We start from the raw sequence: 27,361 nt of genomic DNA, 5'->3' as shown, positions 1-27,361 counted from the left end.
TCACCTGCCGAAGCGCTCAAACCGACGCTTCCCGTGGATGCCTAGGGTGGCGGGCAGTTGGGCGCCTATGGTTTGCGCTTTCAGCGACGCCCTGCCCCGGGGAGAACCCTGCCCCGGGGAGAACGCTGCCCTCGGAACCCGGGGTCCCTGCTGAAGAAAGTGAACTCCACACCTTTCCGCCTGCTCCCAGATTGAAAATTGGCGCAGTTTTCTCCCATCCAGACCTGGAAGCTGCCTGTTCTGTTCACCCCGCCGGTCCCGTGAAGCCGTGAACTGAGAGAGACTCAACAGAGCTGGGCGAGCGAGGGACTCAGTCCCACGAGAACCAGTGGTGCGACGCGGGGGACACGGAGACGGGGGATACAAGTGCGTGGTCCCGCGCCCAGGGCGGTGTTCGGAGGGAGCCCCGACGATCAGGCTGAACCAGAGGCTCTGTCCGAGGGTCCCCTGTGCCGGGACACGCCCTTTTCCCCCCCGGACTACCCCGTGGTCCCCGGGCGCCCCGCCTCCGTCCCCGCCCCGCGCCCCCGGGGCGCACATGCTCCGGCACGCACCGGGCTAAGTCCTAGTGCTTCCCCAGCCAGACGTGCTCCGGACGCAGGCGGGCAGGGAGGACTCCTTTCGGCCAGGTAGCGGAGATCTCGTTCCCGCCACCACTCTCCTGGGCTGCAGACTGTGCGGTCCCCGCCTCGGGATCCTCCGGGAACCTCCGGCACTCTCGCTCCTCCACGCGCGGACATGCGGCCGGCTAAGCCAGGCGCCCCGCTACCCGCGCTCCTCCTTCTGACTCTGGCTTTGTCCCCACACGGTACGCAGGGAAGGCCCCAGGGGCGCCGGGGAGCGCGTGTGGCGGGCGAGGAGCCAAAGACGTTGCTTTTTGTCCCCGCGGCCGGGGCCGGCCCCGCTCCCAGCGCCTCCCGGAGCGCAGGTAAGAGGGACGTCGTCTGCCCAACCCTTGGGTGTTACTGGGTTACTCTTGAAACCAGGCAGGGCGCTTGTTTTGGGAAGCCTGAATTAAGCAAGCAGAGAACAAACTCTCTGCAGATATCCAGCTCCTAGACGAAGAGATAATGGACTTAATCGATTTACCATGGTTGACACTTAAGTAACGAAATCCAGCTGGAAAAAGAATCAACTTGATATGCCCCCTTGCTAGGTGTGAGAGAGGCCTTTTTTGGAAATAATTGGCCGAGCAGCCGAAAGACCTGGGCTTCCATCCCACCGGCCAAGGGGGTAGTGGACAGGTTATTGTGCACCTGTGACCGCCTCATTTCTTGGTCTGCTGGGGTTTTGAGAATTAGCCAAGACTACTGCCCCCAGACACCTGAACGTGCCCAGATAGGCTCCTCTCCTCCATGCCTTCAAGCTGGCCCCATGAAGTGGTTGGCTGGCCACCCACTGCTCTGACTTAGGTCATTGTACAAGGGTCCCAAATGCTGCTGGCTGCTCCCAAATCAACTCTGCTCCTTAGATGCTTGAGGAGGAGGGGGTGACAAGGAGGGAGAGAAAGTGGACACTACAGACACGAGGGAGGGTCCTGAGACACCCAAAGGTGAAGAAGTGGTGTGCATGAGGAGGAAAGGGGGGCAGAGGGGATGACTGGGCTGTTGGATGGAGGGAGGGGCAGGAAGGCAGGCTGTAGGAAACAAAAATTGCAGCTCCAACATGATTGTTGTTTAGACTCTGCACAAACAGAGCAAGGTGGAGCTGCTGGCCCTGGCTGGGAGCAGAAGGACCCCTCTTTCAGCACCTCAGCGTGCCTGGCAGCTTCCACCTGGCCAATGTGCCACTTTCCTAAGGCCCCTTTGGCCACTTGTTTCCCTTTTAAGATCGCAAAGAAGGATTTCTTCCTATCGTTTTCTCTTCCATCATAGTTATGAATATACAAACAATATTTCCTCCAGAAATGTCCATCAAGTCCCTGTTACATGCCGTCATGTAGAGGGCCGAGGCTCCCCAGAGGAGCAGGTGACAGGTGTCTGCTGTGCCCCAGCACATTCTGGGTGTGAAAGTGGGTGGGGAAGGCTGCTGCACACAGAGAATGAATGAGTGGGCTGTTGATGGGGGAGTGAGAAGGCCTGGAAAGCTGGTGTGTGGAGGACCTGGGCAGAGCCTGTCACTCTGCCAGTGGAGAGCCCTTGGGACTAGAACAGGTGTGAGCCCAAATATTTATTTCAGAGACCAAGATGTCACTTAATCCAGACCATTTGTTTTGTTGAAGTCAAGTAGATATTTTCTCCTTGGTTTCAAGAGAAGTTGAGTTTGTTATGAGAGAAAATGGAGAATTTTATTAATAATGGCAATCATGAAAGTTTACAGAAAACAATGGAGCCTGGCAGAAACTGACCTGTGGGTCACCTTCAAAGCCCACTGCTTTTTTCCTTTAAGATTTAATTTATTGGGGCCGGTGCTGTGGCATAGCGGGTAAAGCCCCTGCCTGCAGTGCCGGCTTCCCACATGGCTGTTGGTTTGAGAGCTGGCTGTTCCACTTCTGATCCAGCTTTCTCCTGTGGCCTGGGAAAGCAGTAGAAGATGACCCAAGATCTTGGGCCTCTGCACCTGTGTGGGAGACCCAGAAGAAGCTCCTGGCTTCTGGCTTCAGATCAGCTCAGCTCCGGCCGCTGCAGCCAACTGGGGAGTGAGCCAGCAGATGGAAGACCTCTCTCTCTGCCTCTCCTTCTCTCTCTGTGTAACTCTCACTTTCAAATAAATAAATAAATATTTAAAAAATTTATTTATTTACTTGAAGACAGCATCAAGGGGAGAGAGAGAGTGTGTTGCTGGTTCATTCCCTAAATGACTGCAACAACAGGTACTGGGCTAATCTGGAGCCAGGAGCTCCATCAGGGTCTCCCATGGGGGTGGCAGAGCATAATCACTTGGGCCATCACCACTGCCTTCCCAAATGTATTAGGGAGCTATATTGGAAGTGGAGCAGCCTGGACTCCTGCTGGCACTCACTCCAGTATTGGAAGGCCAGCACTGCAAGTGGTGGCTTAACCTGCTGTGCCACAACACTGGCTCTATCCATTGCTTTCTGTAACTGCTCATGATGGCCTCCTCTTTGGATCACTGTACTTTATTGATGTGGGGAGAAAAATGATGGCTTATTACAATCCTATCTCTGTGTATGGAACACTTGGATGTGAATCAGATACAAGCAGGATGTGAGAAAAGGACAAAGGACCCCTCTGGACACAGAGTGTGGCAGTGCTCATAGTTCATTCATCAGGGGGCATCTTCCAGCTCCTGGAGGCTGAGGAATCTCATCCCTAACAGATGATGCTGCAGTTCTGTCCCCATTACTCTGTAGTATCATCAACCAGGCCTAATGTAGGTGCCCAGGACTTTGCAATTCTTGCTGCATTTCCTTTTCAGTAGGTTCCGCCTCTTCCCTGGACACACATGATGGTTCCAAGGATCAGGGGCAGTGCATGTGCAAGCAAAGGGGGCCATGAAGATTCCTTGAGGGTTGTAGAGAGCTGGGGAGTGGGTGGAGACATTTGTGAGTCACCATCCTTGGCTCTCCTCCTTCTCTGCAGCCTGAGTGTTGTTCAGACATGCATCCCTCCATGCCTTTAGTCCCTCTACCACACTCCTGAGGTTACCATGATGGCTTACGAATGCAAAGCTACCCAATACTTTGAGCACTATTCTTCAGGGGCTCCGTTCCCCAATAAATCCTGCCTCAAAAGTCTCTTGAACCTGGCTCTTGCTTTTGGCCATTGTTGCCACCAGCCAAGTTCAAGCCCTCACAAGAGTGTTAATGCTGATCTTCACTAACACTTTACTTGTGCCCCTGCCAGGCTGCCTGACTGGAGTCAGAACTGGAGAGGGCATGTTTTTGTGATATGTACACCTGCCCTCTTGGACCTGTTCTCTCCTGATGTCCCTGGTAGTCACACCAGCAGAGAGGAGCAGACACACAGTTCTGCCTCAGACTTTGCCCATAGAAGGGGGCATCAGAGTTCTTACACACTGAAGTAGAGCCAAAGTTAGAAGGGTGGGTGGGGAATTGGTGGTGGTGGGAGTAGAGAAGGGGTTTGGCGAAACTTGAGACAGAAAAAATTGGTGTGCATTGTGACGAAGGGGAAGGAGACTGCTGTCTTCTTGTGCATTAGGTTCCCTGTGCCACCTTCGCCTTTTCAAGAAGTCTCATCAACAGCTGCATGATTTCTGTAGACTCCCTAGAGGCAGGTTGGTGGCATTGTTTTATGTAGAACCTGGCTGACATGGAGCTTAGGAAGGGAATGTGAAGTGGTTTTGGTGAGGTGGTTCGGAACAACTGCAAATGAACATTCTAACTGAGTCGTGTGGTGCTGGGCACTCTCTAGTCACGAATCTGTTTTTTTTTTTTTTTTTTTGCCATGACAGACACACTGTGACTGGGCAGAACGCCATTCCTGTAGGTGAGCTCTGGCTGCTGACAGTACTTCTGGTCATGGTCAGTAGCCTAGCTATTCTGCTGAACACACTTCTGGTCACAACACCTACCATACATACCTGGGAGAAAAATCACATATAAACTTGTTTTTATTTATTTTTAAAAAGATGTATTTATTTGAAAGGCAGAGTTGGAGAGAGAGAGATATTTTCCATTAACTGGTTCATTCCCAAAATGGCCACAACAGCTGGAGCTGAGCCAGGCTGAAGCCAAGGGCTTTGTCTGGGTCTCCCAGGTGGATGTAGGTGCCCAAGCAGTTAGGCCATCTTATGCTGTCTTCCAAGTGCATTAATAGGGAGCTGGATCAGAAGTGAAGCAGCCGGGACTTGAACCGATGCCCATATGAGATGTCAGCATTGCAGGTGGTGGCTTAACGAGCTATTCCACAACACCCACCCACACACATAACCTTTTTACCTTTACCTCTTACATGCTAACAGTTTTCAAGGAAGCAAATAGCTTTACCTAATTTTGCAAATATAACATTTTAAAATATTAAAATGAAAGGTGATAGATATGTTCATTTATCTGACTGTAGCAATCATTTTCCTATGTATTACATTTCAAAATGTCATGTTGCATACCTTAAACCTGTATAGAAATCAATTTTAAAAAATTGCCCATTTATATTCCCCTCTGCTGTGGTAAAGTAGAAAAAGTTATTTTGTTGTTGTTATTTACATGGAAGAAATTGTTACTCACAGAGTGTGACAGCCTATGTGGGCAGATAGAACACACTTAAGATAGAGGGAATATGGAGTACACAAACAAAATTCCATTATTATAAAAGTCTCAGCAGAATGCAAGTATATCTGGGGTTCCTTAAGACTATCAGAACTGTGGGAAGATCTGTAAAGATAGTTTAGGGTTCTATTTCTGAACATGGAAATAACTGTGAAGATATCAAAAAGGAAGAGGGCTGTGATATTGTAAAATACCGGCTTAGTCATCTTCCCCTTCCCTGGCATACATCTCCTAAAACCCTTGTGAATCTCGAAAGTGATGGCACCTTTTGTAAGCTAAAGAGTTGACTGATTCAGGAGGGGGCTGATGCCTAAAGTGCCATGGCAGGATTACAAGGGTGAGGATGGGGCAGCAGGCAGAAGGCTAAGTTAGTCATCAATGACCAACAATTTAATCAATCTTGCTTTTGTGATGAAGCTCCCTAAAGACCTGAAAGGACCAAGTTCAGAGAGCTTCTGGATGGCAGCACAAATGGAGGTGCCTGGAGGGTGGTGTGTCCAGAGGCCAGGGAAACTCCACACCGTGCACATCCTTTATAATAAACCAGGAAACTTAACTAGGGGCTTCCCTGAGTTCTGGGAGCTGATCAGGCAAGTTCATCACGCCTGAGCAGGGGAGGTCACAGGAACCCAATTTGTAGCTAGTTGACCAGGAGTTCCAAGGGCTCAGACTTGAACTGGATCTGAACTGGAGGAAGCCTTGGGGATTGAGCCCCCGGCCTGCAGGATCTGAGACCAGATCCAGGTAGACAAAGTTGGAGTTGAATTGCACTAAAGGACATCCAGCTGGTGTTGGCTGCAGGACGGTGACCTGCTTGCTGGTGGGAGAAATCCCCATACTTTCTAGCTCACAGTAGCTTTCTGTGCTCAATGGTGTGTTTTCCCCACAATGACGGAGAGATGGAGTTCCAACAGGCAAAGGGGAGGGAAACACATTCCACAGTGTGGTGGAATAGCAGAAGCTGAAGCAGAACAGTGCCTGTAAGGAGCCAGGACCCAATGAGAGGCTGGCATAGAGGCACTTCAGGCAGCGCCCGTGAGAGCCACAGTGTACTGTGGGCCTGTCCCATAGGGACTCATGTGTCCTGGCTTCAGAGAAATGAAGACTTCCTAAGACTTCCTTGGAAGATCAAGAGAAGCCAGGACAGATAGGCACAAACTCTCTGTGGGAGCCCATTGTTGAATTGCTGAGCAGGGACTTCTATGCAAGAAGTTGACAGAAATCACCCAGGGTGACTTCTGCCTGCCTGGAATGGCATAATCCTAGGAAGCCACTCTCTTATCCTGTGCTGGCTAAGAAAACTAGGATTTTTAAAATTACTTTTTAATGTTAGACTTTCCCCTTTGTCCTTCAGCTTTGTTGCTGGAAATGAAGTGTTTAAGAGCAGATTTCCATTTCTTGTTGCTGTGTAGGAAAGGATAGAAAGTTGTGGCCAGGAGCTGTTTCCCTCCTGCATCTGCAACTAACAGAAAGCACCGCAGCAGTGGGAGATCAGTGTGCCCCCTTATCCATGATTTCACATCCCACAAGTGCCAAAAATACAAAATAGAAAGTTCCAGAAAGAAGCATTTCATAAGCTTTTCAGCGGATGCTGGTCTGAGCAGTGTGATGAGATCTTGTTACTCTTGTCCTTTTGCTGAGCACATCCACTCTTTGTGCACAGCCAGCCCATCAGTCACATATCTATCTTGGTTATCAAATTGCCTGTCACAGGATGCAGTGCTTGTGTTCAGATAACCCTTGTTTTACTTGATGAGTGTCCTAAAGTACCAGGGTAGTGATGCTGGCCATTTGGAAATGCCAGAATGAAGCTGTAAAATTTTTCCTTTAGTTAAAAAAGATATTTTTTTGGCAGGGGGAGAACACAGCAATTTTTATTAGAGTATGTTGTTATAATGGTTCTATTTTATAATTATTGACAGTCCCTTAGTGTTTCTAATTTTTAAATTAAACTTTATGAAACATGTGTCTATCTAGGAAAAAAAAGTATAGTATTTGGTACTATCTGTGGTTTTAGGCAACCATTGGGTGTTTGGAACTTGATAAGGAAGGCTACTTAGCGTGTTCTGGAGTTTTGGCATTGTTTATAACTAATTCTGTATCTGTCAACACAAATTGAGGGAGGAGCCCTGAGGACCTAAGCACCTCCTACCAGGCCCTGCCTCTTTCACTGGGCTCTGCCTTCTAAAGCTACCACCTCCTCAACACTTCCATACCGGAGACCAAACCCAGGAACCTTTGGGGGACAAACTATAAACCATAGCATTTATATTTATAGCATTCAGCTTTTGCGTCTCTTAATACCTACCAAAGCAGTGTTTTTTTGAAAGATTTATTTATTTATTTGAAAGGCAGAATTACAGAGAGATGTAAAGGCAGATGTTTTGCCTGGTTCACTCTCCAAATGGCTACAGTGGCTGGGACTGGGCTGGTCTGAACTAGGAGTCTGGAAATCTATCTGGGTCTCCCATGTGGTTGGCAGGGGTCCAAGCAATTGGGCTATCTTCTGCTTTCCCAGGTGCATTAGCAGAAGCTGGAATGGAAATGGAGCAGCTGGGACTCCAACCAGCACCCAATGGAATGCTGATATCACAAGCTGTGGCTTAACCTGCTGCTCCACAATGCCAATCCTAAAGATATGATTTTTTTTTATTTGACAGGTAGAGATATAGATAGAGAGAGAGACAGAGAGAAAGGTCTTCCTTCCATTGGTTCACTCCCCAAATGGCCACTATGGCTGGCGCTGTGCTGATCCGAAGCCAGGAGCCAGGTGCTTCCTCCTGGTCTCCCATGCGGGTGCAGGGACCCGAGCACTTGGGCCATTCTCCATTGCCCTCCCGGGCAACAGCAGAGAGCGGGACTGGAAGAGGAGCAACTGGGACAGAATCTGGCACCCCAACTGGGACTAGAACCCTGCACCCATATGGGATGCTGGCGCCACAGGTGGAGGATTAACCAAGTGAGCCATGGCGCCTGCCCCAAGATATGATTCTTAAAATGAGAATCCTGGTGACTATTTGCCCCAGAACCAATGGGAAGGCAAATTTCAAGTGTAATTTTTGGATTTTCCTCTGAGCCTAGTAAATCTCTGAGTGCAGCTTTTGAGTCTGCCTTTCATTAAGCAAGTTGAGAATTTTCATGTACGTTGAATTTTTGCAGCCAACAGAGTTTTTAACTGGGGAGTGTAAGGAAGAGAAAGGTGGTATATTGGAATCTTCTGGAAAACTTCCTCCAGATAGACAGTTTCTGACTGCCCTCCCAACCCAACCACATTTCCGAGTCTGCTCTCTCTTTATCCCTGTGCACCCACAGCTCTGTAGCCACATATTCCAATGTGTCTTGAAAGATAATCTGTGAAGAAAAGCTTTCTTGGTCTACTGGCTTCAGGAATGTGGCCAGCAAGCCCCTTCTTAGAGAATCCTCAAACAAGCACTCTGAAGTCCTGCTGAAAAGGGAATTATGTAAATCAGTATCATCCATATCCCTTTGTTTCATTTAGCATTTATTTGCATCTCAAAGGACCAGATTTTGAAGGAGTCCACTTTGAAAACCTGGTTTCCGCCACTGCATGCAGGCCAGCCCTTCCTCAGTACCTGGGGACATTGGGAAGACAAGACTGAGCTGGAGTGAAGTAATATAGAAGAGAGGGACAGGTGAATGGGAGGAGGCGGAGAGGTGGGCCAGGGCAACAGCAACAGGGTCACCAAGACAGGATGACATGCCAGTGCCAGTTGCAATGGCAGTGTATACAACAATGGAAAAGAAAATATCTAGAGAAATGCCTGAGAAAGAATGGAAGTTATTCATCTAAAATGCAATTGCTCTTCTTAGAGTGTGTGCCTTTTACTTTGGTAAATATTTTAATTATTTTCATTTTATTTGAAAGGTAGAAAGAGATCTTTCATCCACTAGTTCAACTCCCCTAAATGCCCACAGCAGCTGGGGCTGTGCCAGGCCAAAGCCACGAACCTGGAACTCAATCTGGATCTCCCAGTGAGTGGGTGGCAGGGATCCATGTACTTGAGTCATCACTACTGTCTCTCAGGGTGTGCCTTAGCAGGAAGTTTTACTGGACACAGAGGTGGGCGTCAAACCCAGGCACTCCAATATGGGATGCAGGCATATGCACAAAGCACATGCCCCTTGGTAGAGAATATGATGTTTAACTTTGCTTACATCCCCAGAATCCATAATTACTGTTCAGTTTATTCAAGCTGCCTATCTATTCAAATTATGGTCTCTGTGGACATAAGACAAATGATGTGAGCCGACTATTTAAATGTCTTATTTTTATTATATAGTAATTTATTTTAGGAAAATAAAAATACTAAGTCTTAAGCCATAAAAGGTAATTATTTCCAAGTGATAGTTTTGTAAAAAGTTTATTGATTACATCAACTTGACCCATGACATGGGTCCCTGTAGAGACAGCACTGGTTCTAGAATAGCTGACTGCAGCCATGGACAGAGTGTATCTCTGAGCTCCAGGAATCTGTGCCATGGGGAAGAGCACATCTCAGGGGTTCTTATGAAGAGGGTACAACTGAGGAGGCATGTGAAGTACCTGCCAGGGCTCCTGTCCAGAAGGCAGCAGGTGTGTGGCTTCTTGCTCTCTTGAAGAGAGTCTGAGTTTCTGAGCAATGGTGATCTGAAAAGATGACTGTCATCATGGCCGCTTTGAAGCTTGGCTGTATTTATTTATAGGAAATTTTCTGTTGTCAAAAGATGTGGGGTTGCTAAGAAAGGGAAAACACAACTGACATCTCGGATTTGGAATATCATCCATTTGTGTAAGTCTTTCCTGCAATTGTCCCCTGTTTTCCTCTATAAATGTAAAAACAGCAGCTTGTTTAAATAGGGCAAGATATATAGTTCAAATTTTAAGTGAAAAGAATAACAATTATTTTATTAAAGAATTATTCACACTACTGCATTGATTGAAGTATTAAAATAGCTACTCCTTAAAAATTTCTTCATAGAGTGAAAATAAAGATAGGTTTATGGATTAGTGGTTAAGACCCCTGTGTCCTACACTGGGGTATCTGGCTTCTATTCCTGGCTTTGGCTCCTGACTCCAGCTTCCTGCCAGTGCAGATCTTGGGAGGCAGTGGTGGTAGCTTAAGGAAATGGGTTCCTGCCACCCACATAAGAGACCTAGATTGAGTTCCCGCTACCAACTTGGCCTCATGCCCAGCCCTGGTCGTTGTAGGCATTTAGGGAATAAACCAGGGTTTGGCAGCTCTGTCTTGTCTTGGAAACAACATATGAGGATACTCCAAAAGTTCATAGAATATGAAATTAAAAGGCATTTCTTTTTCTTTCTTTTTAAAGATTTATTTATTTATTTGAAAGTCAGAGTTACAGAGAGAAGGAGAGGGAGGCAGAGACAGAGAGAGATCGTCCATCTGTTCATATATTCCCTAGGTGGCCACAATGCCTGGGGCTAGGCTAGGTTGCAACCAGGAGCCTCTCCTGGATCTCCAATGTGGTTGGCAGGGACACAAGTACTTGGGCCATCTTCTGCTGCTTTTTCCAGGCCATTAGCAGCAAGCTGGATTGGAAGTGAAGTAGCCAGGACTCAAACCAGTGCCCATATGGGATGATGGTGTTGCAGGCAGTGGCTTTATGTGCTATGCCACAATGTAGCTATGCCCCTAAGATTTTTAAATCAAGGACAGGCATTTAGCATAGTGGTTAAGATGCCACTTGAGATGCCCACATCCCATATCAGAGTGTGTAGGTTCAGGTCCTGCCTCTGTTCCTGGTTTCAGCATCCTACAAAAGTGTACCCTGGGTGGTAGCAGGTGATGGCTCAAGTACTTGAGTTTCTGCCACCCATGTGAGAGACCTGGGTTGAGTTCTGGGCTCCTGGATTTGGCCTGTCCCAGCCCTGGTTGTTGTAAGCATTTGGAGAATGAACCAGTGAATAGGAGATTTCTGTCTGGGTCCACCCTCTTTTCTCTCTCCACCGCTTTCAACCCTCCCCATTTCTGTCTTTTAAGCAAATTAAATAAATTATTTTTGAAAATTTTGAAATCCATGCATAAAAGGGATCTTCAAAAAGTTCAAGGAAAAGGAGCAGATATTGCGGCATAGCAGGTTAAGCCACCACCTGTGATGCCAGCCTCCCATATGGGCACCAGTTCATGTTCCAGTTACTCCACTTTCAATCCAGCTCTCTGCTAATGTGCCTGGGAAGGTAGTGGAAGATGACCCAAGTCCTTGGGACCCTGCCAGCCATGTGGAAGACTGAGGTGATGCTTCTGGCTCCTGATTCTGGCCTGGAACAGCCATGGTACCAGCAGATGGAAGATTCTCTCTCATCCTCTCTCTCTAACTGTACCTTTCAAATGAACATATAAATGTTTAACAAACAAAAGTTCAAGGAAAATACATATTATGAAAAAATGCATAGATTTCATTTTTTGTATCAAAATAAGCTTATTCTTTCACTATTTTTCATGAACTGTTTGAGGTCTGTTCATGGTTAGAGCTAGTTTTTAGTTGTTATAGATTACAAGGAGAGAGATAAGATTTCTTGGAATCTTTCCCTGCATTGTTTCCAGAGGCTGTCCAACTTGTGATTGGGTGGCCATCCCCCTAGCGTCTACCACCACTCACATTTTAAAACGTGGCTGTGATGGAAAGCCAAGACGCTGTGGGAAAAAAAATAATTTACATGAAAGATCTCTGTGAGTGAGATCTGAGTGGAAAGAATGGGCCATCAAAGAAAGAGGTACCTTTCTCTGAAGGGAGGAGAGAACTTCCACTTTGACTATGACCTTGTCTAAATAAGATTGGAGTTGGTGAACTCAAGAGTGTCAATTGTTAAATCAACAACAGGAGTCACTGTGCACTTACTCCCCATGTAGGATCTCTGTCCTTCATATGTTGTACTATGTGAATTAATGGTATAACTGGTACTCAAACAGTACTTTCTTTTTTTTCTTTTATTATTTATTTAATTTAATTTAATTTAATTTTATCTTTTGACAGGCAGAGTGGACAGTGAGAGAGAGAGACAGAGAGAAAGGTCTTCCTTTGCCGTTGGTTCACCCTCCAATGGCCGCCGCAGCCGGTGCGCTGCAGCCGGCGCGCTGTGGTTGGCGCACTGCGGCTGGTGCCTGTGCTGATCTGATGGCAGGAGCCAGGTACTTCTCCTGGTCTCCCATGGGGTGCAGGGCCCAAGTACTCGGGCCATCCTCCACTGCACTCCCTGGCCACAGCAGAGAGCTGGCCTGGAAGAGGGGCAACCAGGACAGAATCCGGCGCCCTGATTGGGACTAGAACCTGGTGTGCCGGTGCTGCAAGGCGGAGGATTAGCCTAGTGAGCTGCGGTGCCGGCCTCAAATAGTACTTTATACTTTGTGTCTCTGTGTGGGTGCAAACTGTTGAAATCTTTACATAATATATACTAAATTGATTGTATATAAAGATAATTGAAAATGAATCTTGATGAAGAATGGGATGCGAGAGGGAGTGGGAAATGGGATGGTTGAGGTTGGGAGGGTGGTTATGGGGGGAAAAAGCCACTGTAATCCAAAAGTTGTACTTTGGAAATTTATATTTATTTAATAAAAGTTAAAAAAATGTGGCTGGTGTTGTTTCAGTCAGGTATGGGGAGACATGGAAGTAACTGTCATGAAGGAAAAAGGTTATTTTCTTTATAGGCCCCGGAAAGAGGAGGCATGGGGCATTATACAAGCCCCCAAGAGGATTCTCTGGGGCCAATTGTGAGCAAGAGCTTTCATTGTAATGTAGTTTCTCAGGAAAGCCAAGGCAAAGCTAGGTAAGCAGGCTTGGGATTTACTGGCTTGGATTACTTCAGCAGGCTCTGGGACAAATGGGCCGCCCCTAGTTGTCTGGTTCCTGGCCCTGGTTATTAGGATGTGGGAATTGGCCCTGAGTGTGAGACCTTGATAGAGGGTGTGATACCTGTATGGATTCAGGTTGGTTGGTTTGCATATAAAAAGTTGACTCCTTTTTTATCTCTAGGAATCCCTCCAGGGTCAGCAAGACCCCACAGTGTCAAAGCAACTATTGAATTAATACACAGTTATTCTTAAGTGTTGAAATTTAACTGAAATGTGATCCCTGTTAAACATAAGAGTAGGAATAGGAGAGGGAAGAGATATATAATTTGGGACATGCTCAAGCTGACTTGCCCCAAATGGTAGAGTTAGAAACATACCAGGGGACTCCAATTTAATCCCATCAAGGTGGCATGTACCAATGCCATCTCACTAGTCCAAGTGATCAATTTCAGTTCGCAATTGATCATAATGAAAGGACTAAGAGTCAAAGGGAGCACATAAGCAAGTCTAGTACCTGCTAACACTAACTGATAGAATAAATAAAGGGGAGAGTGATCCAACATGGGAAGTGAGATACTCAGCAGACTCATAGAATGGCAGATGCCCTAAATAGCACTCTGGCCTCAGAATCAGCCCTAAAGGCATTCAGATCTGGCTGAAAAGCCCATGAGAGTATTTCAGGCATGGAAAGCCAAGACACTCTGGCAAAAGATCTCTGTGAGTGAGATCTCAGTGGAAAGAACAGGTCTTCAAAGAAGGAGGTACCTTTCTCTGAAGGGAGGAGAGAACCTCCACTTTGACTATGACCTTGTCTAAACAAGATAAGAGTCGGAGAACTCAAGGGGCTTCCATAGCCTTGGAAACTCATGACTGGAGCATAGGGAGATTACTGATGCCATAGACAGGAGTGTCAATTGGTAAAGTCAACAACAGGAGTCACTGTGCACTTACTCCTCATGTAGGATCTCTGTCCTTAATGTGCTGTGCATTGAGATTTAATGCTATAACGAGTACTCAAATAATATATTTCACTTTGTGTTTCTATGGGGGTGCAAACTGTTGAAATCTTTACTTAATGCATACTAAACTGATCCTCTGTAAAAAAAAAAAAAAAAAAAAAAAAGAAAAGAAAAGAAAAGAGACTATCAACTCCCAACTTGACTCTCATTGGGATTAAACATGACAATAGGTCTGATCTGATTTCATCATCATTAAAAAAAATCATCTATTATTTTTCACTTTATGTTTCTGTGTGGGAGCAAACTGTTGAAATCCTTACTTAATGTATACTAAGCTGATCTTCTGTATATTAAGATAATCGAAAATGAATCTTGATGTGAATGGAAGGGGAGAGGGAGTGGGAAAGGGGAGGGTTGTGGGTGGGAGGGACGGTATGGGGGGGAAGCCATAGTAATCCATTATTCGTACTTTGGAAACGTATATTCATTAAATAAAAGTTAAAAAAAAAAAGAAATTTAAAAAAAAAGATTAATACAACCTTCAGGACAAAAATTAACCTCTTTTGCTGATTTTGCTGCCTGTACACCTGTGCTTCCTTACCTGTCCTCTCTATAGCACTGAACCCATGACTTTAGCTGATTCCTGGAGGCCAGTGGTCAACCTTTATCTTTCTCAGCCTCTTGGTTGCTTTTGCTGCTTTTGACCTCTCCCCATCATGTTTATCTTTGTAAAGATGTATTTATTTGAGAGAGATAGACCTTCCATCTGTTGATCCACTCCCCAGATGGCTATAATAACCAGGTCTGAACCAGATAAAAGCTAGAACCCAGGAACTCCATGTGGCTCTCCCACATGAGTGGCAGGGGCTCAAATACTTGAACCATCATCCACTGCTTCTCAGATGCATCATCAGGGAGTGAAATTGGAAGAGAGCAGCCAGGACTCTAACCCACGTTCCAGTAAGGGATGTCAGTGTCTCAAGCGGTGACTTAACCCAATGCACCACCATGCTGGCCCCTCTCTCCATCCTCTGTAAGTGATTCCTGTGTACCCACAGCTCTTCTCACTTGTTCTCCTTATTCTATGACCATTCTGAGCTTCCATCTATCCCTGAACACCTCCTTACTTGTAAGTACACCCCAGGGTTCCATGCTTAGGGATGAGTGTTCCCCAGGACCATCCTGTGTAAGCTTTTCTAGTTTTAATATTGCCTCTCTGATGGATTCCAGAGCATTCTTGCCTTCTCTTTTCTTTTTCTTGTCCTTTAAATTCACATACCAACTGCCTGCTGGATGTCTACACACAGGAATCCCAGGCTTTGATCTTTTCCCCTAACAAGAACCTGCACTTCAGCCTTCAGACCTGGCCTCTGTCCTTTATTTCTCGTCAGAGGAAAGGTGAGGTTTTGCATCTTGGAGACTGTGTTTCCAGGGTGGTGTGAATTGACTACTGGATCAAAAGCTAGTTCTCTGGATTAACGATTTCCCCATGGCTCAGTTTGTTGATGGCATTCTAGCTGCCTGATCCAACAAGAACCTCATGAGGGCTGGAGCCTGTGTTTTCTGCTAGTGCTAATCCACTGTCATTTGGTTGTCATTCTCAATAACTGATTGTACATAAAAATGTTATCACAGTGTAAAATGCTGTACAACTATTTGTTTTTGAAATGTTTTAGCATTTTTGTAAGATTCTAATTTGTCTTTTTAAGAGTTTATGGGAATGAGAATTTTAAATCTGGGAGGGGGGATTAACCAGATTAAACCAGAAACTACATAAATAATTTTCATGAGATCAGTCTTTGAAATGAAATGGCTAAAGTTTAAATTAAACATACATTGGCCTGTGGTTTAAAACCAGATGGAAATCTCCTTTGCAATACAGTTTTGTATTTTTTAAAGTTCTCTGGACTCATTTAATATTTTGTTCTTTGGTAAACATACAGTATAATGTTAGAACTTGTCATAAAATTTTGTAACACAGGACATGGGAAGGATTTTAGAGATTATGTAGTTTGTCTACTGTAATTAATAAAAGAAGAAACCCAAGGCATCTTTGGAAGTATCTGGCTTGATACAGGATTTTACTTTAGTTGAGAAAGCCAAGTATGAATGTTAGGTCTTTGGTGGTGGAAGGGGAGGTGTGTGGAGGGGCACAGTGCACAGTTGGGTACAGAGGATGACTCAATGTGACTATGTTTAAATTCAGATCACTTAAAATCATTTTTATGTGACCTTTGCAATGTCACCAGTGAAATATTGCAGATTCTGTACATTTCTTTTTTTTTTAAGATTTATTTATTTGAGAGGCAGAATCAGAGAGAGAGAGACAGAGACAGAGACACAAAGAGAGAGATTCCATCCGCTGGTTCACTCCCCACATGGTTGCAACAGCCAGGATTGGGCCAGGCCAGAGCCAGGAGCTTCTTCTGGGTCTCCCACATAGGTGCAGGGGTCCAAGCACCTGGATCTTCTTCCACTACTTTCCCAGGCACATTAGCAGGGAGCTGGATCAGAAGTGGAGTAGCCAAAACATGAACTGGTGCCCATATGGGATCTCGGCGCTAGAGGTGGAGGCTTAACCTACCATGCTACAGCACCAGCCCTGATATTGTACATTTCACAAATGTATTCTATCAAGCCCCAGATTATAATTTTAGCAATAATTTAAATTTAGGGTATATCAAAAAGTAGGTCACACATTTACCGCACTCACATTTCCTTGTTTTGTTAGTAGAGGGCTTAGAAGCAGGGCACACTAGGCTTCCAGGTCTTGGTTTCCAAATGCATTTTCCAATAAAGGAGACCAGGACTCTTTAGAGGAATCCTTGGGACTAGGAATAAAACAAGAAAGAATACATGATGAGCCCGTGGGGCATTTGTGCTTCAGAAAGTAGAAAATACAAAACAACAGCAGCAGTCACCCCAAAAGTGATAGGGGTATGTCAGAGAGACAGTGGAGCCAATTAAATGGCCAAAGCTGGAGCTATATAAACAACAAGTCATTTTAGATTATAACTCAAATTATCAAATAAATATCCATGAGTCTACACTGGTAAAAATAGATGATTGAACAAATAGATGACCTGTGGAGAAGAGACAGATATCACATGTAGAAGAATTCTAAATAACCCATGTGGACACTTCTGCCTCAAGGAGAGGAAGCACAGCTTCCTACTTAATCCTGGGTCGAGCATACCTACCCTTACAGAGGGTAGTGCAGGTGGGGGAGAGCCCCACACAGTGGAGAAACCCATGCGACACTGCATCAGCAAGGTGTTGATCGAGGTCAACAAGCATAACTCATGTTGATGGTATGGACCCCTGATATGGGATAAAAAAGGCATGTTTCATCTGTGGATTTTCTTCCCCAAATCCCTGAGATGGATAAATCCTGAAAGAAGGGCATTCCATAAAATACCTGGCCCACACTCCTCAAAGCTGTTTTATTTTTTAAGATTTATTTATTTATTTATTTAAAAGGCAGAGTTACAGAGAGGCAGAGGCAGAGGCAAGAGAGAGAGAAAGTTTTCCATCTGCTGGTTCACTCCCCAAATAGCCACAATGGTTAGAGCTGGGCCGATCTGAAGCCAGGAGCCAGGAGCAGGGGCCCAAGGGCTTGGATCATCTTCCATGGCTTTCCCAGGCCATAGCAGAGAGATGAATTGGAATTGGAGCAGCTAGGACAGGAACCAGTTTCCCTATGGGATGTGGTGCCGTAGGCAGAAGATTTACTTGCTCTGCCACAGTACTGGCCTCTCAAAGCTGTTAAAGTCTTCAAAAACTAGCAGAGTTTGAGAAACTGTCATGGCCAAGATGAGCCTAAGGAGACTTGATGACTAAATGTAATGTGGAATCCTTGGACAGAAAATCATCATTAGGTAAGAGCTAAGGCAATCAGGATGAACTGTGGACCTGAGGGAGTGGTAATGGACCAATGTTGGCTCCTTAACTGCAAGAAGTGTGCTACACTAATGTAAGATGTTAAGGTACTCTACAACCAGTTTCGGGTGTGGAGTACTTGGGAATGCTCCATATCACATAATTTTTCTTTTTTTAAAAAATATTTTTTTTGTTTGAAAGGCAGAGTGGCCGGGAGACAGAGAGATATGTTCTATTACCTGGTTTATTTCCCAAATGACCTCAACATCTAGGGCTGGGCCAGGCCAAAGCCAGGAACCAGGAACTCCAGCCAGGTCTCCCATATGGATGGCAGTGGCCCAAATACAACTTCCACTGCCTTCCCAGATGCATTAGCAGGAAGCTGGATCAGAAGCAGGGCAGCCAGGATTTGAACTGACACTCTGATATAGGATGGCAGACTCTCAGGATTTGTGCTGACACTCTGATATGGGATTCCAGAATCTCAGGAACAACTTAGTGCATTGTGCCCCAATGTTGGCTTCCACACATGACTTTACTGGCCAATATTAAATTCAATATTATTTATTAAGTAATAAAAAGTTCATTTAAAAATCATATCACTTTTGAAAGCAATTGAAATCCTCCAAAATATCTCTTTTCAATATTAAGATGTGAATTCTTATGTTGTTTTTTTAAACATTTATTTATTTATTTGAAATTCAGAGTTACAGAGGAGGAGAGGCAGAGGAAGAGATAGAGAGAGAGCTTCTATCCACTGGGTCAGTCTCCAAGTGGCTGCAATGGCGGGAACCAGGCTGAAGTCAGGAGCTTCATCTGGGTCTCCCATGTGGGTACAGGGACCCAGACTTGGGTCATCCCCTGCTGCTTTGCCAGGGGCATTAGCAAGGAGCTGGACCAGAGTGAAGCAGCTGGGCTTGAACCTGTGCCCTTATAGGATGCTGGTGCTGTAGGCCACGGCTTTACCTGCTACACCTCAGTGCTGGGCCTGAATCCCTATGTTTTGAAGTTATTTGTGAAAGAGAAAATAATAAATTAAATGATAATCTTTTGTGTTTCAAGTCATTTAGGAAATCAGAAAAATCTAAATAATGTTACTATATCAGTTTTAAGTCATTTAAATAACTTGGATTGACTGATGTTTTAAAAATGTTTCTTTTAAGAAGTTTTTAGAGTTTTAGGTGGGATTTTCTTTGTAGTGTGGTCTTTACAACTTATATTGGCCAAACTGACCAACTGATTTCTTTTACAAGGAACTGTTACAGAACCTCACATTACCCAATTTTAAAAGTTATCCATGGGACCCGCGTTGTGGTGTAGTGGGTAGAGCCGCCACCTGTGTTGCTGGCATTGAATACGGGCACCGGTTCATGTCTCTGTTGTTCTACTTCCTATCCAGCTCTCTGCTAATGTCCTGGGAAAAGCAGGAGAGGATGGCCCAGGCACTTGGGCCCCAGACATCCACATGGGAGACCCAGAAGAAATTCCTGGCTCCTGGCCCAGCCCCAGCTGTTGTTGCCATCTGGGGAGGAAGGAGGTGAATGAGCAGATGGAAGATCTCTCTGTCTGTCTTTCTGACTTTCCAAATAATAAATAAATATTTATTTTTAAAAGTTAATTCACACATTGAAGTTTGTAAATAAGTTACACTTTCCATACATTGGTTAAATAATTTAAAAATAATTTTCAACAAATTTTTGTGAAGAAACTTTCATAATGCCAATAATCAATTCCAATGTATTTGTTCGCTAAACTCAGATTTCTGGTTGAATTACATGTCCCCCAAAATGATACATTGATGGTCTAGGGCTCCAGTGCCTCAAAATGTGACCTCACTAGGAAATAGGGTCAATGCAGGTGTAATTATATAAGTCAAGATCATAGTGCAGTGGAACAGGCCCTTAATTTATTATGACTGCTCTCCTTGCAAGAAGACAGCCAAGCTAAGGCACAGAGATCATCAAGGATGGCCAGCAACCCCCAGAGGCTGCAAGAGGAAAGGGAGGCTCCTTTTAGAGGAGCATGACCCTGACTGCTGGCCTCCAGAGCTGTAAGACAGCTGTGATATAATCAGGGGAACTTTGTTATGGCAGGAAACAAATCCATGGTATGTTGTATTTTCTTAAGCCAGAACACATCTGAGTGTAAAGGATGAGAAAGAACTTACAACTATTTAAGTTGGCCACTATGGCCCAAAGCAGCCAGAGACTGTCTGTATACAAATTAGAGTATGCCCAGTATATTGTGTTCCAATTAAAAAAAGTCTGACTGCACAGGTCTGGATCTGCTTTGTATTTCCAGCAAGCTCCTAGAAGATGCTATTGCTGCTGATCTGTGGAGTATACTTGAATAACAAACATTTGGAAGATGAGAAGCAACCTATTTAAATTGATTTAATTATTCTTTGTGTAATTTGTAGCCTAAATAGCATTAGGCATCATAAAAAGTGTTGCTCACATACATTCCTCTACTTAAATATATTTAACTCTAACTTTACAAATATAGTACCAGGCTGAGCTTGGCTTAGGAGTGGTCATTTTTGAACACCTGCAATAGCTGGCATTATTCAACAGAAATGCAACTACTCCTTTGTAAACCTTTTCACTAGTCTTTTCTCCATCTATTCTTGCCCTGCAGCACGAGGCATAATTATCTTTTAAGAAATTATTTAAAAACATGGAAAGCCAAGACACTGTGGCAAAAAATGATCTACGTGAAGGATCCCTGTGAGTGAAATTTCAGTGGAAGAAGGGGCTGTCAAAGAAGGAGGTACCTTTCTCTGAAGGGAGGACAGAACTTCCACTTTGCTTATGGCCCTGTCTAAATACTGATGGAGTTTGTGGACTCGAAGGGCTTCCATAGTCTTAGCAGCTTATGTCAAGGGCCTCAGATGATCACTGACATCATAATAAAAGTTGTTAAATCAACAACAGAAGTCACTGTGTACTTGCTCCCCATGTAGGACCTCTGTCCTAAATGTGTTGTACTATGAGAATTAACTGTAAAACTTTTCAAACAGTAATTTATACTTTTTTTTTTTTGACAGGCAGAGTGGATAGCGAGAGAGAGAGACAGAGAGAAAGGTCTTCCTTTGCCGTTGGTTCACCCTCCAATGACCGCTGTGGCTGGTGCGCTGCGGCTGGCGCACCACGCTGATCCGATGGCAGGAGCCAGGTGTTTCTCCTGGTCTCCCATGGGGTGCAGGGCCCAAGGACTTGGGCCATCCTCCACTGCACTCCCTAGCCACAGCAGAGAGCTGGCCTGGAAGAGAGGCAACCAGGACAGAATCTGGCTCCCCGACCGGGACTAGAACCCCGTGTGCCGACGCCACTAGGTGGAGGATTCGCCTATTGAGCCGCGGCGCCGGCCAGTAATTTATACTTTGTGTTTCTGTGTGGGTGCAAATTGTGGAAATTTTTACTTATTATAGAGTTGATCTTCTGTATATAAAATTAATTAAGGGGCCAGCACTGTGGCGCAGTAGGTTAATCCTCCGCTTGTAGTGCCAGCATCCCATATGGGCACCGATTCTAGTCCCGGCTGCTCCTCTTCTGATCCAACTCTCTGCTGTGGCCTGGGAAAGCAATAGAAGATGGCCCAAGTGCTTGGGTCCCTGCAGGCACGTGGGAGACCCAGAAGAAGCTCTTGGCTTCTGGCTTCAGATCGGCTCAGCTGCAGCCGTTGTGGCCATTTGGGGAGTGAACCAGCAGATGGAAGACCTCTCTCTCTCTCTCTGGCTCTCTCTCATTGTCTGTAACTCTAACTCTCAAATAAGTAAGTAAATACAATCTTAAAGAAAAGATTTATTTGTTAAAAAAAAGTTAATTGAAAACAAATCATAATGAAGATGGAATGGGAGAGGGAGCAGGAGTTGAGATGGGAGTGGAGGTGGGAGGGGGAAGGCGGAGGCTGAGTATGGGGAGAAGAACGACTATATTCCTAAAGATGTACATATGAAATTTGTATTCATTAAATAAAAGCTTTCTTTAAAAATGTATAATAAAATTTATAATAATAAAATAAAAAATTAAAAACAAATTATTAAAAATTCCTAGAATAGCATACGTTATTTTCTTTGTACTTCACTAAGTTCATGAAAAATGAAATTTAAGGATAAGTTTTAGTTCATAAAATTTTGAAGTTTATGCAGTTTTATCATAATACTTATTTCTATGAAATTTTAGACCACCCCTTGTTTGCATAGATTTTAAAATATTTTTGTACCACATTTATCTTTTAAAATTCCATATTCCATAAATTCTTTGAAATATACATATTGAAATTCCACCGCATAATGTTTTGGAATACATAGGGCAATGGTTGGTAGTGTCAAGCAAATTAACTATCTATCATCTCACAGTTACCCTCCCTGCTGTTTTTGTGGTAGACAGAACATCCAATATTTACTTCCTAGTAATTGCCCTGAATATGATATGATAGTGTTAAATATACGAGTACATTAGACTTGTTCCTCCTACATCTCTGCACCTGATACCCCTTGACTGATATCTTCCTATTCCCTCCCTTACCTTCTCCCCAATAAAGATATTTTTTAAAAATTTTATTTATTTGAAAATCAGAGTTCAGAGAGAGAGAGAGAGAGAAAGAGAGAGAGAAGGGTCTCCTATCCACTGGTTCACTCCCCAAATGGCTGCAATGGCTGGGTCAGGAACTTCTTCTGGATCTCCCGTGAGGGTGCAGGGGCCCAAATTCTTAGGCCATCTTCTGCTGCTTTTCCAGGCACATTAGCAGGGAGCTGGATTGGAAGCATAGCAGCCGGAACTCTATCCGGTGCCCATATGGGATGTTAGTGCTGCAAGCAATGGCTTAACCTGATACACCATAATGCTGACCCAGATTTATTTTATTATTATTATCTTTAAATGAAGCTTGACCACATCATTCTTTTGCCTAACTTTTGGCTTCTCATCTCCTATAGAATGCAGTACACAGTTTGTAAAGGACTACACAGCCTCTCTACACCTGTGGCCTCATCACCCATTCCTTTCTGTGGGTCACTATACTCAAGCACACTGTCTCCTTCCCTCTCCTGATTATTCTTTTTTTAAAAAAACAGATTTATTTATTTATTTGAAAAAGTTACACAGAGAAGGAGAGGCAGAGAGAGAGGTCTTCCATCTGCTGGTTCACTCCCCAAATGGCTACAATGCCCGGAGCTGCTCCAATCCGAAGCCAGGAGCTTCTTCTGAGAATCCCATGTGGGTGCAGGGGCCCAAGGACTTGGGCTTGCTTTCCCAGGCCATGGCAGAGAGCTGGATTGGAAGTGGAGCAGCTGGGTTGAACCGGTGCGCATATGGGATCCCGGCACTGCAGGCTGCAGTTTTACCCGCTACGCCATAGCACTGCCCCTTGCTCATGACTTTGGGAACCAAGCTCAACACCATTTCTCTGTTTCAGTTGCATCAGTTGTTATATATAATCCTGCACTCCTCTGTGATTATACTTTGAAACTGAAACTCAAATGTATTAAAACTTGTTTCCTTGGAGCCATATCCTGAGTGCAGGTGAGGCACTGAGTATTTTCACGGCAAGAGTAACAACCCTGGTAGGTTTCATTTCCTTGAATGTGTGCATGGTGCCCTCTGTTAGCAAAGCATTGTTGAACACCCTGCAGCGGGTGTTCAGTGAACAAGACAGCACCCATTTCTTCTAGAAGCCCACAATATTGTAGTGGACACAAGCATACGCACCTTGTAGTCACAGGCTAATCACAAGGTAACATCTACTTTGATTAAAGTTACACATATGTTATGTGGGTGAAAAGGGGGCCCTTTACTTAAAATGTGTAATTCTTCACAAACCTGATCATGACATAGTCTACAGATTACAATTAGCCTAAAGTGCTTTTGGAAACAGAATTATTTGTAAGCCTTTGAACACCCCGTAGCCATAGTGCTTCTACTACACTCTCCTGGATCATTTCAGGAAGTGCTGATGCCACAGGGGCTTCCTTGCTGTGTTTGGCATCAGACAGGAATGGGGCTGGAATATTACTGAAAACACCCAAAGATTCACATGAAACAAGACTCATCCTCACTACTGCTGCTTTTCTTTCTGGGTCAGTTTGAGTTGTTCGGGAAATGCAGGTGTTTGTTTTCCAGGGTGGGGGGAGCTCGGTTCTCCGTGTTCCTGCTGCCTGCTCCCCATCTTGCTCTGAGCTCCTGCAGGGCTGTCAGGAGCTGGGGAACTGCCTGTGCAGGGAAGGGCTCTCACAGTCCTTATTAGGTTCCAGGATGTCGAGAGCTGTTAGGATTCCTGTGTCTGCATTTTCCAAGGCTCAGTCACTGCTGCTTTGTCTCAATGAAGTCTCCCCTGCCAATGCACTGGGGAGGTGAAAAACTTTCACTTCCTCATATTGGTGTTGTGTTTGACACAGACAGAAGTCAGTCCGAGAATGGATTTTCAAAATGTTCATAGAAAATGCATGTTATAAGAAAACTGCTTTGCTTTTCATTTTTTTGCACCCAAATTAACTTATTTTTTAATTCTAGTTTTCCACAAACTTTTGGAAGCATCCTTGCATATAAAAATATGAGAAGTTTAAATGTGTAGTGAGGCTCAAGTGTTTTGTTAAAGTGTAAGTTTTCCTTTCCCTTAAAAAAGTTGCACATACTCCTGGTTGTTTTTAAGAATTGTGTTTTCCAGGTGACATATTTTTGAATGAGCACAGGATGAAGTCTGAGATGTAGTTTGATTTTGAAAGTTTGTTTTATTTTAAGGGAAAAACCTTTCCAGTGGCAGAGTCTCATGACCTGAAGTGCAATTCAATTCATTTGCTCTGGCGGCATCAGGGGAGAAGGATCACAGGGAGGAGGAGACTAGTCCAGAGGCTGCTGCCAAAGTACAGTCACAGAAATATGATGGCTTGGACTGGCCTCGTGTTAATGGAAGGAGTCAGGAGAACACAGGCCTGGAATAAGGTGTTGGAGGTGGAAAATACAAAAGTGAACTCGTGGCCAGGTTGTCATGGTTAGGGAATGAGGAAGTCAGGGTAGCTTCTTTATTTTGGGCTCAAGCAAGAAGCAAAGAGTGATGTCATTTACTGAAGCTGGGGAACACGGGAGGGCCCGGAGGGAGGAATAAATCTGAGGCAGAGGGAAAATCAAACATTCAGTCCCAGCTGTGCCCTTATGAGAAGTCTGTTGAGGAGCCCTGATGTAGAGCAGAGAGCACTACTGGAGTGTGCAGTCCCAGGGAATGGTCAGAGGTGGGACTGCACAAGTGAGAGCAATGACATAAACCACCATGAGTTTGTGAGTTTAGTGCTTGAAATTGTAGCACATTATTTATTTTTTATTTTATTTGAAAGGTAGAGATGGAGATTCCTCCATCTATTGGTTCACTCTCCACAAGCCCCAATAGCGGGGCTGGGCAAGGCCATAGCCAAGAACCATGGGTGGCAGGAAACCAAACTCTCGAGCCATAACCTGCTGCCTCCCTGGGTGTGCATTAGCAGGGAGCTGGGATTCAAACCCAGGATGGACTACAATATACAGTGTGAGCATTCCATGTGGTGGTTAACCATTGTCAAATGCCTGTCCCAAGCATGTTTTTTTTAATGGTAGCAATGCAGTCAGACATTCTAATTTTTTTCTTTGCAGAAATATTTCCAAGAGATTTGAACTTAAAAGACAAATTCATCAAGCATTTCACAGGTAAACATATAATTTATTAATGATTTCATTAAATAAAAGGATTGTACTTAGAGACATAGAGGACTATGTTAGGCATGAGGATATGAAGATAAGTAAAATAAGTAAGAGTCCAGCTGGAGATTTGGACCAGTGCTATAAACTGTCATGTGAACCAGATCTTGACAAGTAGTAGAATTACCCAAAGTTTTAGAGATGTGTAGGAGGTGAATAATTTAGCCAAGAACTACCAGGAGAGGCTTGCAGTGAACATAAATACTTCAGTTGGGCTGTAGGAGGAGACTAAGTTTGCTAAGGATGAGAAGGGCATTCGGTCAAGAGGAGGCCATTGAGCCAAGCTTGAAAGCTTGTGGTGTGATTTGGGGAGCACAGATGTGGAATGATGTAAGTGAGGCAAAGCAGAGCTCTGTTTGGCCACTGGGTAAACATACAACTGGAGGTGTAGGCTGTATTTTCATTCTGAGAGCCTTAAATGGCATGCTGAGAAATCTAGACAGCATTCCCCAGCCAATGGAGACAATAGAAGTGTTTTTCAGCAGAGGGCGGGGTGGGGGGAGAGAGAGAGAGAGAGCGAGAGAGAAAGAGAGAGAGAAAGAGAGAAAGAGCGAAAGAGCGAAAGAGCGAAAGAGCGAAAGAGAGAAAGAGAGAGAGAAAGAAAGAAAGAAAGAAAGAAAGAAAGAAAGAAAGAAAGAAAGAAATAGATAAATAGATATTGAGATTCTTAGGCCATATCTCCTGCAGGGATGAAATACTCTCTCATGACACTGTTCTGTTCTTCCTATCAACCCTGTGAGTCATTTACTAGCCCGTGTCACACACGATGTTGAATGTTTTTAGGCATGCCATTAGGGGCCTGCCTGTGCATCCTCCTGCTTCTCCCACTTTCAGAGGGTGGGGAGAAAGACCCAGCTGGGTCCTCCTTCATTTTATGGGTAGAGATAAGGGCATCTTAAGGCCTCTCACCCTTTACAATAGTCCTTGATGCAAAGAAGACACAAATAACTTGAGTGAGAAAACAGGACAAATGTTTTTGCACATAAACATTCATTCCTATTTTAAAAAAACTTGGGGAACAGAAAGTGGAAATCAAAGGTGTTTATTTTTTATTCTTCATATCCACTTGATTTTATTTTTCTCTCTAGAGTGTTTCCCTCCTAACCATTCTAAAGAGCTCTATTGGAAGCTAAGGTTCCATTATGTGAGATGTTGAGAATGTGGAATGAATTTAGATTATTTTTCACAGATCACAGTACCTCCCACAGAGTCTGGGTGAGGGGAAGAGCTCTCCAGCAAGTTCTTTTAAGGGCATGGTAGGATGTAAACCACAGTTATATTATATCTCCACCCATAAAGTGCTAGCAAATTTGTTTGGGAAACACGCCTATGTTTATCATAAGAATTCTTTTCCTGTCCTCCAGGGCCAGTCACATTTTCAGCAGAATGTAGCAAACATTTCCATCGACTGTATCACAATACCAGGGATTGTTCAACGCCAGCTTGTGAGTAGCTTGGCATTATTGCTTTTAAAATTTTTTATCTAGAAATAAATGTATGTGATTTTAAACTTGAACTGTCTGTGGGTGGGAAGTGATAGACTAAACATTGTATGAGATGCTATTTATAACATTGACAGTGCTTAAGGTTTGTGTGTGCTTTTGAAGAGATAAGGGGTGAAATTGCATTCTTGTTGGGACTATGTCCAGATCTGAAAATAGCCAGATTTCCTGAAAGAACAAAGTGTTGTCAAGATGGAAGCCTTTTGTCATTATTCAAATTCCTTGGCACAAATAAGATGTTCTCTCATAAAGTGAGAAGCATAAGATGACCATGAAGCATAAGTCAAAATTT

The 27,361-nt window shown here is 44.4% G+C and overlaps 1 protein-coding gene across 1 annotated transcript in view; it reads left to right on the top strand.

The window, feature by feature from the left end:
- The first annotated feature begins 486 nt into the window (after positions 1-486).
- The window catches only part of ALKAL1 (ALK and LTK ligand 1), a 32,335-nt gene continuing 5,460 nt past the window's right edge, over positions 487-27,361 (top strand). The window contains exons 1-3 of the mRNA XM_070075826.2: positions 487-928; positions 25,463-25,516; positions 26,932-27,012. Of these exons, the coding sequence (XP_069931927.1) occupies positions 739-928; positions 25,463-25,516; positions 26,932-27,012 (325 nt within the window). The 5' untranslated portion in view covers positions 487-738. The remainder of the gene's footprint in view (positions 929-25,462; positions 25,517-26,931; positions 27,013-27,361) is intronic.

The sequence above is a fragment of the Oryctolagus cuniculus genome, chromosome 6 (genome assembly GCF_051225735.1).
Source record: "Oryctolagus cuniculus isolate XC-2025 breed Fujian yellow rabbit chromosome 6, ASM5122573v1, whole genome shotgun sequence".
In the NCBI taxonomy this organism is placed as follows: domain Eukaryota; kingdom Metazoa; phylum Chordata; class Mammalia; order Lagomorpha; family Leporidae; genus Oryctolagus; species Oryctolagus cuniculus.
Note: the sequence above shows the minus strand (reverse complement) of the source record. Positions and strands in the feature narration are given on the sequence as shown.